Here is a 13,595-nt window from a genome sequence, read left to right as displayed (position 1 = left end):
ACGGCTGTATCCCTATGGAAGGCTGCGCTCGTGTGAGCTTGCAGCTCTGAGCCTCCATCCTGGCCCTGCATGGGCCTATGCTCATCCCAGGCCCCACCCAGACCAATTAAATAAGAACCCAGGGGGAGGGGGTGGGCCGATTCTAATGTGCAGCCAGGACTGAGAGTCTGTGTGAGAACCCTCAGTCAGTCTCTGGGCCCTCTTTCAAACACTGGGCTTCTCCCAGGTGCTGTGATTCTGGTGTAGAGGACGGGCGGGGGGGGGGGGGGGGGGGGGGGGGCCTGAGATAAAGCAGCTTCTTCGGTTGTATGGGAAAGCGGCCACCAGGTAACACTGTTAAACACCTCCTAGGAAGCAGCCAACGGTTCCCTTGAGAACTGGATGCAGTGGGGATATGAGCAAGGCGCACAAGTGGCTCAGGGAAGGAGGTGAACAGGGGGATCCCTTGGGGATGGAAGAGGAGGGGGCAGAGAAGCTGGGACCCGGAAGGGAGTGGCTGTGGCTCATGCCTTTGAGTTGGCATCTTGGAAAACTGTCTGCTGTTCAAGGGAAACCCCTCCACTCTGCCTGTGGCCTCATGACCTAAGCTGTAAGCTGCATGAGGGCGGGGACTCAGAAGACCCTACCCAAATGCTAGACATCATTGTCCTTATTAAGGAGGAAATTTACAAAAACACCTACAATACATTACCTCACTCAGTTCTCACCACTACCCTTAAGGTAGATATAGTTACCTTGCATTTTATAGATGGAGGAACTGAAGCCCAGAGAGGTGAGGTGACTTGCCCAAGACCACAAAGCTGCTTCGTGGTAATGGAAAGACTAGAACCCACCTGACACCCGATCCTGGGCTCTTTCTATTTCAACATGCCCTGGCACAGAGCAGGTGCCCAATAAATATTTAATCAATTATATAATTCAATTAGGCCCTGGGTCCCTTCGAGGAACTTTCTGGGCTATCGCTCCCTTCCTCAGGCCCGTCCCTCCCAGCATGGGCACAATTGGACTGGGCAGAGAGTGGGTCCTTATCCTGGAAGTGTGTTGTGGTTAACATCCTCTCCTCCGCCAAACCACACACGACACTTGTCATTGGTCATAAAATCATGATCCTCTTTGGAGAGAAAGAAAACCTGCGCCTATTACTGATCTCCAGGGAGGCGCCGATTCCCCTCCCCCACTGTGCTGGCTCTGCACAGCACGAAGAAATATTTCTTCTTATTTGTTCTAAATTTACTGTCCAGTAATTTTTCTGTTCTCATTTTATGAGACAGGCAGCTGAGCAATATTCTCCCAGCCCTTTTTCTGAATCTCAACCACCTCAGTAAATCACTACTGACATCTCCTCTCTAGTCCTAAAAGAAAAAATCACCCAGCCTTGGTGGCCTTTGCTGGGGTCTGGCCTGTTTCCTAGAGACCTTCAAGCCCCCACCTTCGGTCACTGGGGGGGGCTTCCGGCGCTGCCTCAGGGCCAGAGGGCAGAACAGCTCCAGCCCCCCTCCCCCGCCCCCTCCCACCCTCCCCCCGCCCCCCGCACCTTCCCTGAAAATTCCACTCTGTCTACGATTGTCCACCTTGCGCTCTGATGTTGAGGTTGGAGGAGGAGGCAGAAATGAAGAAGGTGCAGCCGTTGGTCTCCAGCGCTTGCAGCCCAGATGCATGGGGATCTCATAACCCGCCACGTTGTGTCTGTAGAGTGCTTTGTGGGGTGCAGCTTCTGCACCTCCAGCAGCACACTGACTTTTCACTAGGGGCCAAGGTGGCGGGACAGAATCGCATTTCAGCAGCCGTTGACTGGGTGGGCTGGTGCTAGCCAGGGAGGGCTTGGAAGAGGAACCGGCTCAGGGGAAGGCAGGCAGGTAGGAAGGTACCTGCGTGCCCCAGGAAGAGTGGCATCCACACCACAGGGGCAGGGAGACAGTGGGGGGAGGGCGGGCGTGGGGGGCGCTGAGCCTGGGCTGCTAAGTCAGGACCGGAGCCAGCTCGACGAGGAGTTTGGACTTTGTTCCGAGTGACTAGGTCGCCGATGGTTTCCGAGCCGGGCCTGCGGGAAGTCTACAGAGAGACCAGCTGCCGGCAGCCAGGAGGAGTCCTGCATTAGGGCGGACGGCGGGATTCAGGGGCTGGGGGAGGGGACTCTGGGACAGGCTTGAATCACCTGCTCTCACGGCCTGTGGGGGAAGCCAAACGTCGCTTCTGCGGAAGGGTGGGCAGGGCTGGGCCCCGGGGAGGAGGGCGAAGGGAGGGGAGACGCACTGCCGGGCGGGCGCACGCCCGGGGCCGCCTCTCCCTTGCCGTGCGTGTGTGCTCCTGGGGAAACCTGAGGCTCTCTGTGCCTCAGTTTCCATGTGGTGCTGTTGGTATGATCTGACAAGTTATTACATTAGCACGGAGTACACACTGAAGAAATGTTACGGTTTCACTCTAACAGAAGAGACAGCTAAAAGAGGGTAAAAGCTTGCCTCAAGTCACAACCGGAAAGGATAAGACAGCGCTCAAGCGCGCATTATCCGCTCCTTGTGCCCCGACATTAGTCTGCAGGCGACCAGCAGAGGGCGCGCCGGCCCCGGGGGAGACAGCCGTCCTCTGCTGGGGCGCGGCGCGCGCTGGAGCGAGAGGCTCCGGGCCGTTTCCCGGGTTGGGGTACTGCGCGCAAACCTAGGAGGAAGCACAGTCCGGACTAAAATCCGTGTCTCCTCACTGACAGTGCGGTGAGCTTTCAAAAAGAAATGCTGGCTTTGGGGTTTTTTCCAGTTATTTTATTGAGGTCATAATGTTTTATAACATTGTGTAATTTCAGGTGTACATTATTATTTATCAGTTTATATAGACTGCCTCGTGCTCACCACCAACAGTCTAATTTTTATGTCACCATATATATGTGCCCCTTTACCCCTTTCACTCACCCTCCCCCCCCCAACTCCCTTCTCCTCTGGTAACTGCTAATCTGTTCTTTTTATTATCCATGTGTTTATCTTCCACATATAAGTGAAATCATGAAATGCTGACTTTCATTTAGCTAGAATATGTAAGGTACCTCCTTCCCCAGCCCCATTGTACTCCAGTGCTACTGCCAACCAAGTACCCATTAACCAATTTGACAAGGTTAATATGGCGGGAGGGATTAGGGATCTCTTGGAAATTTGGGGTGGGATAGGCTAAATAGAGACCTCTGAGCTGCATTTTCTAGGATGTATGAGATATTACCAGATGGCTGGGTTCCAGGGAGAGGAAGGGAGGGAATATGTAGAGGGAACAGTGCATGCAAAGGCACAGAGGCAAATAGTCTGGAAGAGCAAGGTGCATCCTGGGAATGGTGAGCTTGTAGCCGGGTAGGAGGGGGGCCAGGGGAGGCTGAGGCCGTGCAGCTAGGACTGGGGGGCAGGGAGATGCCAGTTTCCTGTGGAGAGGAGCAATCACCAAAGATACCTCTGTCTGTTGCTCATGAGACTCCTCAGGGCCCAGGGGGTGAACCCCAGAACCGCACCCCACTTCCCCGGGTGGGAGACCCTGTTCAGTGCCTGGGACCCAAGAAGCAGGGAGTCAGGAGGGGAGAGTTGACCCAGATTCTCACTGTCCTAATTAAGCTAAAGATTGAAATGATCTCATTCACCAGCAAGTCTCTGAATTTGCCCTTGCCAGTCCCCCAGAGTCCTATTTTCTCCCTGTGGGGAGGTCTCAAGGAGCCACACACCCTAATTCAGGTGGTGCCATTCATCCAGATGTGGGCATCTTACGGAGGCTTCCAGAGTGTGTGGTTCACACTGGACTCATGCACAGCTGGGCTCCCACGACCCGGAGGCAGCAGTCCTGTGATTGGACAGCCGCACCTTCCCACCTAGCTTCTGCCTCCCTCCCATCTTCTCCGGCTCTGTGGCCCACCAGGCGCCACATCCGCTGTTGGGGCAGGCTAGGTTTACCCAGGAGCTGGTTCAGGGGGGCGAGAGGGAGGTTGTGGTCAGATAGGGTGTGGGAATTGGTTCCAGCTCCCCTTGTCATGATTTCCTTGATCAGTCAGTCAGTCATGCGGCTACCCTGGGGTGGTGGGGGTGTCCTGTCACCCTGGGCCTGGCTGACCAGTCTCATCTCTTGGCACAGATGCACAGAGCTATGGTCTGCTGGATCCCAAACTCTGCTACGTATTGGATGGGATCCTCTTCATCTACGGTGTCATTGTCACTGCCCTGTTCCTCAGAATGAAGGTTAGTCCCCCTGGGCTCTGAGGGGAGGGTGTGGGCTCCCCCACTGGGTGGATGTTCAGAGGGGTTTTGGTTTTGGAAAGTCTCAAGCATGGGGTGCCTGGGGCTTGGTGTCCACGGGCAAAGCAAGGACCAGAAAGCGTGCACGTTGGGCGGGCTGGGGGCTTAGGTTGTGTCTGGCGGAGCTGGACACTGTGGGAAGGAAAGCCTGGTGCTGCGTGCCTCCCTGAGGAGCCTCAACTCATTGCTCTTTTGGATTTTGGACTTTGGCAAAAGACTTTATTTGAAAAACAGTCTTACTGATTTTCTTTTTTTGACTCTGAACCACGCTGCCCTGGACGGTCTCTCAGGCGGAGACCCCAGCGCAAGAAAGCCAGGCTGCCTGTGCCTCGGGCAGGGCCCCGGGACGCTAAGCTAGTGCGACGCAGGGACACCCTGCCCCAGAGGTCACGATAGGAGCTACGACCTCGTGCAGACGCCGTCCATCTGGGACTGTCCTCCGAGGCCCTGGGAGCGAGGGCCTGGACGGCACCCTGGGGCGCGGACCGCAGCTGGCGCCTGTGCGCACGCGCGAGGAAGCCGGGGGCCAGGGCCGGGGAGCCGGGAGGCCCGGCGCGCTCACCGACCGCATCTCTCTTGCAGTTCGGCCGGCGCGCGGACGCCCCAGCGGAGCCGCAGGGCGGGGGCCTACTCTACCAAGTGAGTCATCTCCGCCGGGGGCCGGGCGCGGAGCCATGCGGGGTGGTCCCTGTCCCTGCCCGGGGTGCAGTGGGAAGCGCCTGCTCCCGCGAGCCCGCGCCCCCGCTCTTGCACAGCCCGGGTGCCAGGGTCCTCCCGGCGCAGAGGGCTTCTGGGCGAACCCCCACCATGCTCATGCACGGGCTCCGAGATGACAGCGTCCCAGGGGCCAGTCTCCTCCTCCCCCACCCCCCCACCCCCGCCTCCCGCCCCCGTCCCTGCTCCTTCCTTAGTGACCACCGCGCAGGGGGCTGGCCGGTCCAGCGGGACCTGCCTTCTCTTTCCCGTTTCCCGGCTCTGACGCTGTCCCATCTGTGCTAGGAGCTCAACCTGGGACGAAGAGAGGAGTATGACGGCATCGCGGATAAGAGACGAGCCCGGGACCCGGAGATGGGAGGGAAACAGGTAATAACTCCGCGCGTGCGCCCGTGCTCTCTGAGCCCTGTGCGGGGCTTGTTGTTAGAGAGGGCGGGTGGGAGAGACCGTCGGTTTCCTTCACACCCCACCACCAGCCCCATCCTTCCACCTGAGCTCTTCTCTCCTCTTTATCTGGACTAGAAGAGGTGAGGAGGGGTGAGGGAAGAGGGGTCAGTAGGACCTGCTGGGGTGGCCCTTCAGGGAGGGGAAGCCTGTGCGCAAGGGGATGTGCCACCGTGCATTAAGGAGTATGAGACGGGGGAGGGCCCTGAGGGTCCGAGAGTGGCCGAGGTGAGGCTTTGGGAGCTCAGGGAGGGGACAAGCTGGTGGCAGAGCCCACAGACGGTGGGGGGAGTGGGGAGGGTGGTGCAGCTCTCCTGGGCTGGATTCCTGCTTCTCCACCTCTAACTTCTTCCCCTTGCCTCTCCCAGCAGAGGAGGAAGAACCCTCAGGAAGTCGTGTACAATGTGAGTAGAGTAGTGGAACAGCTTCCCTTAGGAAGTCCGAGGGAAGGGCTGGGGGAGGGCTCAGGGTGAAGCCTTTGCGGGCCTTGACTTTCACTTGCCTGCACCAAATACAGCTTCAGCTGCTTGCTGCCTGCAGTGTCCACTTCTAGGAAAACTCCTCCGCCTGCCTTCCCTCCCTCAGCCCCTGAGCCTGCTGCTGGAGTCCCCTGATCGCCTGGAGGGGTGGGGGGCTTGGGCAAGCCCCTTCTGAGGGGCTCCTGACCCTAGGGGCTGCAGTAGTCTGCTGAGTATCTCTTCTTGTGGAAAAGTCCATCTCGCCATCCTGGCTGTGCGTCTGATTGTGGCTTTCAGATGTTGAGCTGGGTCTGCCACGCAGGGGACCCTTGTGGGTGGTGACCTGCTGTAAAGAGAGCAGCTCTCCTTCCCTCTGGCAGTCGGTTGACCCACAGCCTGTGTGGCTGGCTGGGTAGAGACAGCTTGCTCAAATAAATGATTCTGGGGCTCCAGGTGAGCCCTTGCATTGTCCAACATTCATGTCCTTTGGCTGGAACTCCACGTCTCATTTTTTTGAACCAAACCTGAGCTTCTCAGCTCAGTGCGAGGGGCTGCAGCTCGGAGAAGCTTCCAAAGGGCTGAGGAAGAGGAGGGTGGGGTTGGGGCTGGCTGTGGGCAGAGATGTTTGTGTGAATAAGGCCTGGACCCTTGACTGTGGGAGCCCCCCCACCAACTCGGGAATTCAGAGGCTTCCTCTTGTGGGGAGCCCACTGTTTTCTGCGTTAGTTGGTAAAACCAGTGTCTCATACCCACTTCTTCTCCAGTCTCTGCAGAAAGACAAGATGGCAGAAGCCTACAGTGAGATTAGGGTGAAAGGCGAGGTGAGTGCTGCTCTTTTTAATTCCCAAGGATTGGGAGGGGGGTGCTCCAGAGAAGTTCCACACGGGCTTCCGACGCGCCTGCCGTGGGCCTCCATCCGTCCATCCCTCCTACCACCTGCAGAAGCCCAGGTGGCGGCCGCCAGAGGACGAGGTTAACCCGCTCTCACCTACTTGACAGAACTGAAGACACTAAAGAAGGGCTGGTGCTCTTTTAGGACTGAAAAACCAAGTCTAGATTCTAGGACAGCCTATGCTTTGCCAAAGCAGGTCAAATTTGTCACCATTAACAACAGTAATTATCAAGTGCTTACCGCGTGCCAACGTGTGTTCAGTGCTCAGGACCGCGGGGCCCCTTGCTCCTAAATGATTAAGAATTTCCAAATGGTGAGAGCAGAGAGCCCTGAGCCCTTCTAAGCAGGGGCCCCGTGTGACTGTAGGTCGCACGTGCACGAAGCCGGCCTGGTCAGTGCTCTGCCAGGTAGATGGCCTCCTTTCCTTCCCAGGTCACACAGCGGGTAAAAAGGGGAGCCAGGATTTCGAGGGGCTCTCCAGCCAGAGTGGCAGCCCCTCTGTAGTTGCCATTCCCAGGGAGCATTGATGACGAGCCAAGAATTGTGAGAGCTGCTGCGAAGCCCATTTATTCCAGGCCGTGGGCAATGCGGCCAGCTCCCGTGTGACCCAGATCCTGGGACTCTGACGTCTGTGAGGATCCGAGTGGGACAGAGCAGACTCAGGCCCTGTCAGAGCCAGGCCTCACCTTACTCTGCAGAGGCCAGGGCCTGACCAGTGGCCGGAGGACCCTTCTCTCCCAGGGCAGGGGTGCTGGCTGGGAAGCAGTCCCTCCCACTCTCTGGAGGCCCCTCGAGTAGGACCCTTGAGTAGAAAGGCCACTGCTGACTGTCAGACTCTCTAACCCTTTTCTTGTCTCCTTCCCACAGAACCAGCGGCGGAGAGGCAAGGGGCACGATGACCTTTACCAGGTAGGAGCTGATGGCACTGCCTCGTCTGTGCTGCCCGCTCTCCTTCCCAGGGCTGCGCCGTCTAACCAGGGTTGAGGTCAGGGCAAGCTTGGGGCACCCATTCGGGCCTGTGGTGACTCCTCTGCCAGTCAGACCCTGGGGCAGGTCTGGGATTCAGCCATTCAAGCCCGTAACTTGGCTCCAGCCAGGAGGCCATGGGAGCCCTGGGCATTGGGCACAGCAGACGAGCAGCAGCTGCCCAGAGGCTGTGTGATGTTGTCCTAAGGGCAGGAGTAGGCAAAGGATGCCACAGAAGCCCTTTCCTCCACTGCTCTAGGCCCTGGCCGAAGCCTTGCTCTGCCCTGTAGCCTCAGACTTAATATGATGGGAAGATGGGCGGGAAGATTGAAGGAAAAAAAAAATTCAAGAAAAATAACTTTACAAAGAAAGTGTTATTATAGTCAGGTGCCTGGCTTATGCAAAGCAGTGTGCATAATTATGCAAACTAAGCACAGCCAACCTACTTCTCTAAAATATAATCCCTAGCGGGTTCTCACTTTGCTCCTTCTGGCTCCTGTGGGCTGTTGACAGCTCGCTCGACTGACTCCAGAGTGTCAGGCCACCTGGCTTGCCTGAGTTCAGAGTGATGTGACAAGGGCGCCCAGAATTTTACCATGTGTGGCTGTTGTGGCTCTGTCTCCTGGACCAGGGAAAGAGGTGTTCCAGTGAGACTGGGACCAGCCTGCCTGTTCCTTGCCTAGGACATAACTATAGTAGCATGGCCTGGGAAGGGGGCTCAGGCAGGAGGGCTGAGGCCAAGGAGCCCCTCTGTCTCCATGACAAATCCTGGCCTTCTGGAGGCCCAGGTGCCAGGAACAGCAGGTTCTCTGCAGCAGGCTTGGGCCCTTCCTCCTCATTCCAGCTCAGTGTTCCAGGTCGGGGACTCTCCTTCCTCTTTGGTCCAATGGGAGGTTGGCTAGGCCCAAGCTCTCTAGGGCACAACACCTGGGAAGCTGGGAAGAAGGAGGGAATTTAGCTGCACAGGAATTGCTCCCAGACCATTCCCCACAGGACACGGAACCCATCTCTCTTGCAGCCTCTGGGCCAAGGCCCTGCCTGAGGCATGAGGGGCTTGTTCCTGGGCCTCCGGAAGCTGGGTGGGTGGTCGCAGGCAGTGCCGCGGAAGACGTGTCTTGGTCTTTAGGTGGGATTGTGCCCACAATGGCCTCCTGTCTCATTCTTCTTTTCCGATTTGCTTTCACCAGGGGCTCAGCTCAGCCACCAAGGACACCTACGATGCCCTCCACATGCAGCCCCTGCCTCCCCGCTAACAGCACAGAGGATTTCACCACTCACAGGCCAGACCTGCAGCTGCCCAGATTGTTAAAGACACAGGATAAAGCATTTACAACCCAGTTCACTCACATTTCTCTACCACCAAAGAATTTCTCTCTGTAAACAGGATGCTTCCAGTTGTAACATTTGGTCATATCCAATTTCAAACCATCAGACAGAATATTGTCCCTGGACCCTGTGAGGGAGTGCGTCCCCCAGGATAATGCCCTGACCTTGAGGAGCCTGTTGTGAGCACAGCATGTTCTTGGGTCTTCTTGTTTGCTGGGGACTGTGGGAGGCCCCTCTCCCAGCGGCTCCAGGCTCTTAACCTGGGGGACAGGCACTGTCCTTCTCACAGCTGACATACCTCTGTGTTTTACAAAGTCCCCAGAGAAACCCCAAATATTAGCGCATGTCCCAGTAGTCTGTATTGTTCTGTTAGCATTTGAGTCGCTTTGCTCCTGCTGTAAATTTGGCTTCTGTTGTCAACCTACCCCCTCATTTCAAGGGAACTTGTTAATCAGGCTGAGGAGGCTGTCGTGTGTCCCCACGAAGGGTCTGGGCGCAAGGCAAGTGGGGAAGAGAGCCTCAGCAGTCGTCCAGCAGCCAGAGGCAGCTGAAGCAGGGAAGCGGTGGATAAGGTGTAGGAGCAGGGGGGCTGTTGTGGGGGCTCAGGGGGACAGGAAGGGGCCCGCCTCAGTCAAGCACACATTCCTCATCACAGAACCTGTGTGCCCGGCACTGTGGGGACCGTAGGATACCCCAGCCTGTCCTTCCCCTCCCGGAGCGCACATTATCATAGGGGAGGCGGGTTATGACAAACTGGTATAAAGAACACAGACAGTGTCACGTCAGAGCATGAATGAAGCGTGGGGGGAGGGAGGGAAGGGGCAAAACCACATTCTTTCCAGGCACGTGGTCACCTCACACTCCGAGTGAAAGACAAACTCATTGTGTGATGGCCTCAAAGGCAGACTTGGCACCACTCAGACCTATAAAGATCCCAAAGAAAGCAGCAGGGCGGGGAGGACCTCCACTGACTTCTGGAACATGGCTGTGTAATTCCAGGGCACGTGGCCTGGATGGAAACTGCCTCTGCTCTGCCTGGTTTTAATTTATACTGTTTGCTAAAGCCTTACTCTCTTGCATAATAAATGCTTCAGTGAAATGCTACTCTGCCCTGAGCCTCACTTCAGCAGTCACGCCTGTAATGGTCATTTAGTTACGGGGACAGCAGCCTGCTGCCCTTGCAGTGGGGGCCAAACTGCCGGTCCTCAAGAGAGAACAGGATGGTTCCTTGGAACACGTGGGTCGGAGCAGGTGCGAGTGGCCCAGAAGGCTGCTGTGGGGGTGATGACCCGCTGTGCAAGGTGAACACGCCTTCCAGGCCAGTGCCCAGGGGCTGGGAGGGCAGTGCTCAGAGTGATGTAGTGTGCCGGGCAGCGTGGGCCAGGCTTCATGTGGGAACCGAGAGGGTGATGGGAAAGGAGCCCCGGAGCGCAGGGCTCCCAGAATGTGCCTCATTGGTGGAGTGCAGGAAAATGAGCTGGAGAGAGGCCAGCCAAGCGCTCGGGTGTCAGGAAGCAGCAGCAGTGCCGGTAGAGGGTGTCCGCAAGTTACCTGACAGCCGCCGAGGCCACAGCAGACCCGACAGCCACCAAGGCCAGGGAGCAGTGGAGGACAGCAGAGGTCTTTTAGGTCAGTTTCCCTCACAAAAGGTGCCCTGTCCCCAGCGGTATTTCCCCTAACTTCAGGGGCTGTACATAAGGACCCGACTCATCAAGCCACCAGTTAATATTGGGTAAAGACTTTTAAATCCAAAAAGTCTGAGGCCACGGTAGATAAAGCCCCTGAGCATTTGGGACTCCAGCAGGAGTGATGTGCGTGTCTGCCAGGCGTGTACGTATATAACTCGCAGGCGACTCAGAGAGAAGGCATTCGATTTGTAACCTGGCCTCAGAGGGGAATTCAGTTCCATTCAACAAATACTCACCCAGCACCTGCCTATTCTGTGCCCAGCATTTTGCAAGCTACCCGGGAGGAAAAGGAAGTTCTCATGACAGAGTTAGGGACTTAGAATTTTGTCAGTGAGGGCTGGCCCTGTGGCAGAGTGGTTAAGCTCGCGTGCTCTGCTTTGGCGGCCCAGGGTTTCACTGGTTCGGATCCTGGATGCAGATAAGGCACCGCTGGTCAGGCCATGCCGAGGCAGCGTCCCACATGGCACAACCAGAAGGACCTACAACTAGAATCTACAATTATGTACTGGGGAGCTTTGGGGAGAAAAAGAAGAAGAAAAAAAGAAGATTGGCAACAGATGTTAGCTCAGGGCCAATCTTTTTTTTTAAAAAAAGAATTCTGTCATCGGATTGCACCCACATCATATAAAGGAACCTTGCATCACACTGCAGTGTCATGATACATGTGGGCAGGCGGGAGGAAGCAGAGTGAGGCGGAAATTGACAGCTGCCAAGGAAGGGGCACAGACACAGCCTAGCCAGTAGGAGAGAAGCTGTGGGAGTGTTCACGGAAGGAAGGGGCCTCGGAGGACGGATGGATGCTGAGGGCTGTCAGCCCTAATTCTGGAACCTGGTCACGAGGCAAACGAGTGGGAAGATGACACCGTGTTGATTCAGCTGCCTTGATTCCATTAACTGAACTCATCCAGACAACTGACAGCCTCTTTTGAGCTGTGACTCCTTTATCTTCTCCTCACTGGGCTCTTTAAAAACTGAAGTTGGGTTCGTCTGTTAGACCAAGTGAGTAAGCCTCACACGTAGCTGCAGGGTCAGAGCTGAGTTATATACCAGCTGTGTGATCTGAACGGCTAGCTCGAAAATAAGAGTTTGACCCAATTCCATAAAGACTTTGACTCAAGAGGCAAAGAGGAAAGCTGGCGGTGAGTTATGGGTGCTGGAGCTGACCTGCGGTGGGTGGGGCAAGAGGACTGAGGGACTATATGCACGATAACCATGTGGGGAAAGCAAGTGGGGAGAGGGCTGAGCAGGTGTGCTGACAGGACGAAGCCCCAGAAGCAAGGTGGGAGAGGCCGCGCAGGGTCCCTGCACTTCCCGCGGCCTGCAGTTCCCTCTCCAGAGCGCAACCCGACGCCTCGATCCCAGGGAATTACTGACTGTATGACAAGATGTGCCATCAACTTAATTTCAAGTGAAAAACTCCACGCTTAACATAAACATTCACTGTTAAGATGCAGCCCTGTTTCCTAAGTGTTAAAATACAGAGATGTACCTCTCAGAACCAAGGAAATACGGCATTTTACTTGCATTGAGGAACCAAGACATTTTATACATGTGTGTATAAATTAAGATGGAAGATTTCAGTACTTTTTAAAATGACATCACTTTGATGTCACTGAACTCAGAGGTAGGATGTGGATATTTCTGATCAATTTTTTTTCTTCTTGGAGTATGAGTCAAGGCTCCTGGTTTACAAACAGAACATTCAAACACTGAACCTAGGTTAGGCAGGTACAAAAAGGGCAGAGGACCAATTCCAGCTAAGCGGACAGCTCCGGAGGGAACGCAAAGCATGGCTGGTGGGCCAGGGGGAGCATTTGCTCAGCCGAACCAGGCTGTGGACCTTGTTCCGTCCATGGATAACTCATGATGGATTTTGGTAGCCTGTCACTGAACATTTCTGTGAACTTACGACTACGTTTTAACTACAGATGTCCTCTAACTTCATCCCCTAGTCTCTGGAGAGAGAGAAAATGCAGCAACAAGAGCAGCTATTATTCACATCCTCCCAATGGGTAATTCAGCTTCGCAGATGTCACCGGAAGGGGCTTAGAACATAACCACCTTATGAAAATGGACTACAGGGTAACAGAATCTCATCAGCACTTTATCCTCAGTCCCTAGGATGTGACACCTGGGTTTTGCTTTCTAAAGTCTTTGCCATGCTAGTGAGCATGCCACTGACTCTATTAGACAGAGGATTTCTGTTAAAAACTTGAAACTGTCTTAAGGAAATAACTTCAGAAACTTACATGCAAGCTATAAGTATAAGAAGGGGTGGAATGGAAAAGAATGAGAAGTCCTTTGACATAGGAGCGGGGGAGAAGAGGACCAATATTCGTCTTCCCATTTGGGCCCTTCACAGAAACTTGTAATAAAGGACAGCAGCCCCGAGGAGACAATAGCTCTCCCCATCTCCTAACTCAGGGAGAACACGCCCCAGATTCAGTTCACATGTACACTAGACAGGAACGGCTCCCGAAGCTCTTCAACATGCTGAACTTTTCTCTCTGTGGGAAATTCTTTTTAAGATTCACATTTTCCTTTTCATGCAATCAACTAGTTGCATTAAGACCCTAAATACTGAGTAGGACAATAAGCTGGAGGAAGCTAAGTTGTGCACTTTGGACAGGAGAGCCAGGTGCCAAGTTCAAGACTAGCTTCCTCCAGAGGAGTCCCAGAGAACGCACGTTCAGGATGGGCAGGACATGCCGGACAGGCGCGGCACTCTAAACAGGAGCTTGGAAAAGCCGTGTTCAATAGCAGTTCTGCAGTCAAATACCCGGCGAGGCGGGAGCTGTGAGGGGTTCCCCGCAGGACCAGTCGAGGGCTTGTGTGTTTGATCGCACAGAGC

At 55.3% G+C, this 13,595-nt stretch overlaps 1 protein-coding gene across 2 annotated transcripts in view; it reads left to right on the top strand.

The window, feature by feature from the left end:
- Nucleotides 1-10,160, top strand: part of CD247 (CD247 molecule) — a 73,486-nt gene extending 63,326 nt beyond the window's left edge. The window contains exons 2-8 of one of the 2 annotated variants that reach the window (XM_046682737.1): nucleotides 4,096-4,199; nucleotides 4,839-4,895; nucleotides 5,256-5,339; nucleotides 5,783-5,818; nucleotides 6,637-6,693; nucleotides 7,632-7,673; nucleotides 8,918-10,160. In XM_046682737.1, the coding sequence (XP_046538693.1) occupies nucleotides 4,096-4,199; nucleotides 4,839-4,895; nucleotides 5,256-5,339; nucleotides 5,783-5,818; nucleotides 6,637-6,693; nucleotides 7,632-7,673; nucleotides 8,918-8,983 (446 nt within the window). In that variant the 3' untranslated portion in view covers nucleotides 8,984-10,160. The remainder of the gene's footprint in view (nucleotides 1-4,095; nucleotides 4,200-4,838; nucleotides 4,896-5,255; nucleotides 5,340-5,782; nucleotides 5,819-6,636; nucleotides 6,694-7,631; nucleotides 7,674-8,917) is intronic. The other variant, XM_046682738.1, reaches the window with a different exon arrangement.
- Nucleotides 10,161-13,595: the final 3,435 nt, after the last annotated feature.

The sequence above is a fragment of the Equus quagga genome, chromosome 13 (assembly GCF_021613505.1).
Source record: "Equus quagga isolate Etosha38 chromosome 13, UCLA_HA_Equagga_1.0, whole genome shotgun sequence".
In the NCBI taxonomy this organism is placed as follows: Eukaryota; Metazoa; Chordata; class Mammalia; order Perissodactyla; family Equidae; genus Equus; species Equus quagga.
Note: the sequence above shows the minus strand (reverse complement) of the source record. Positions and strands in the feature narration are given on the sequence as shown.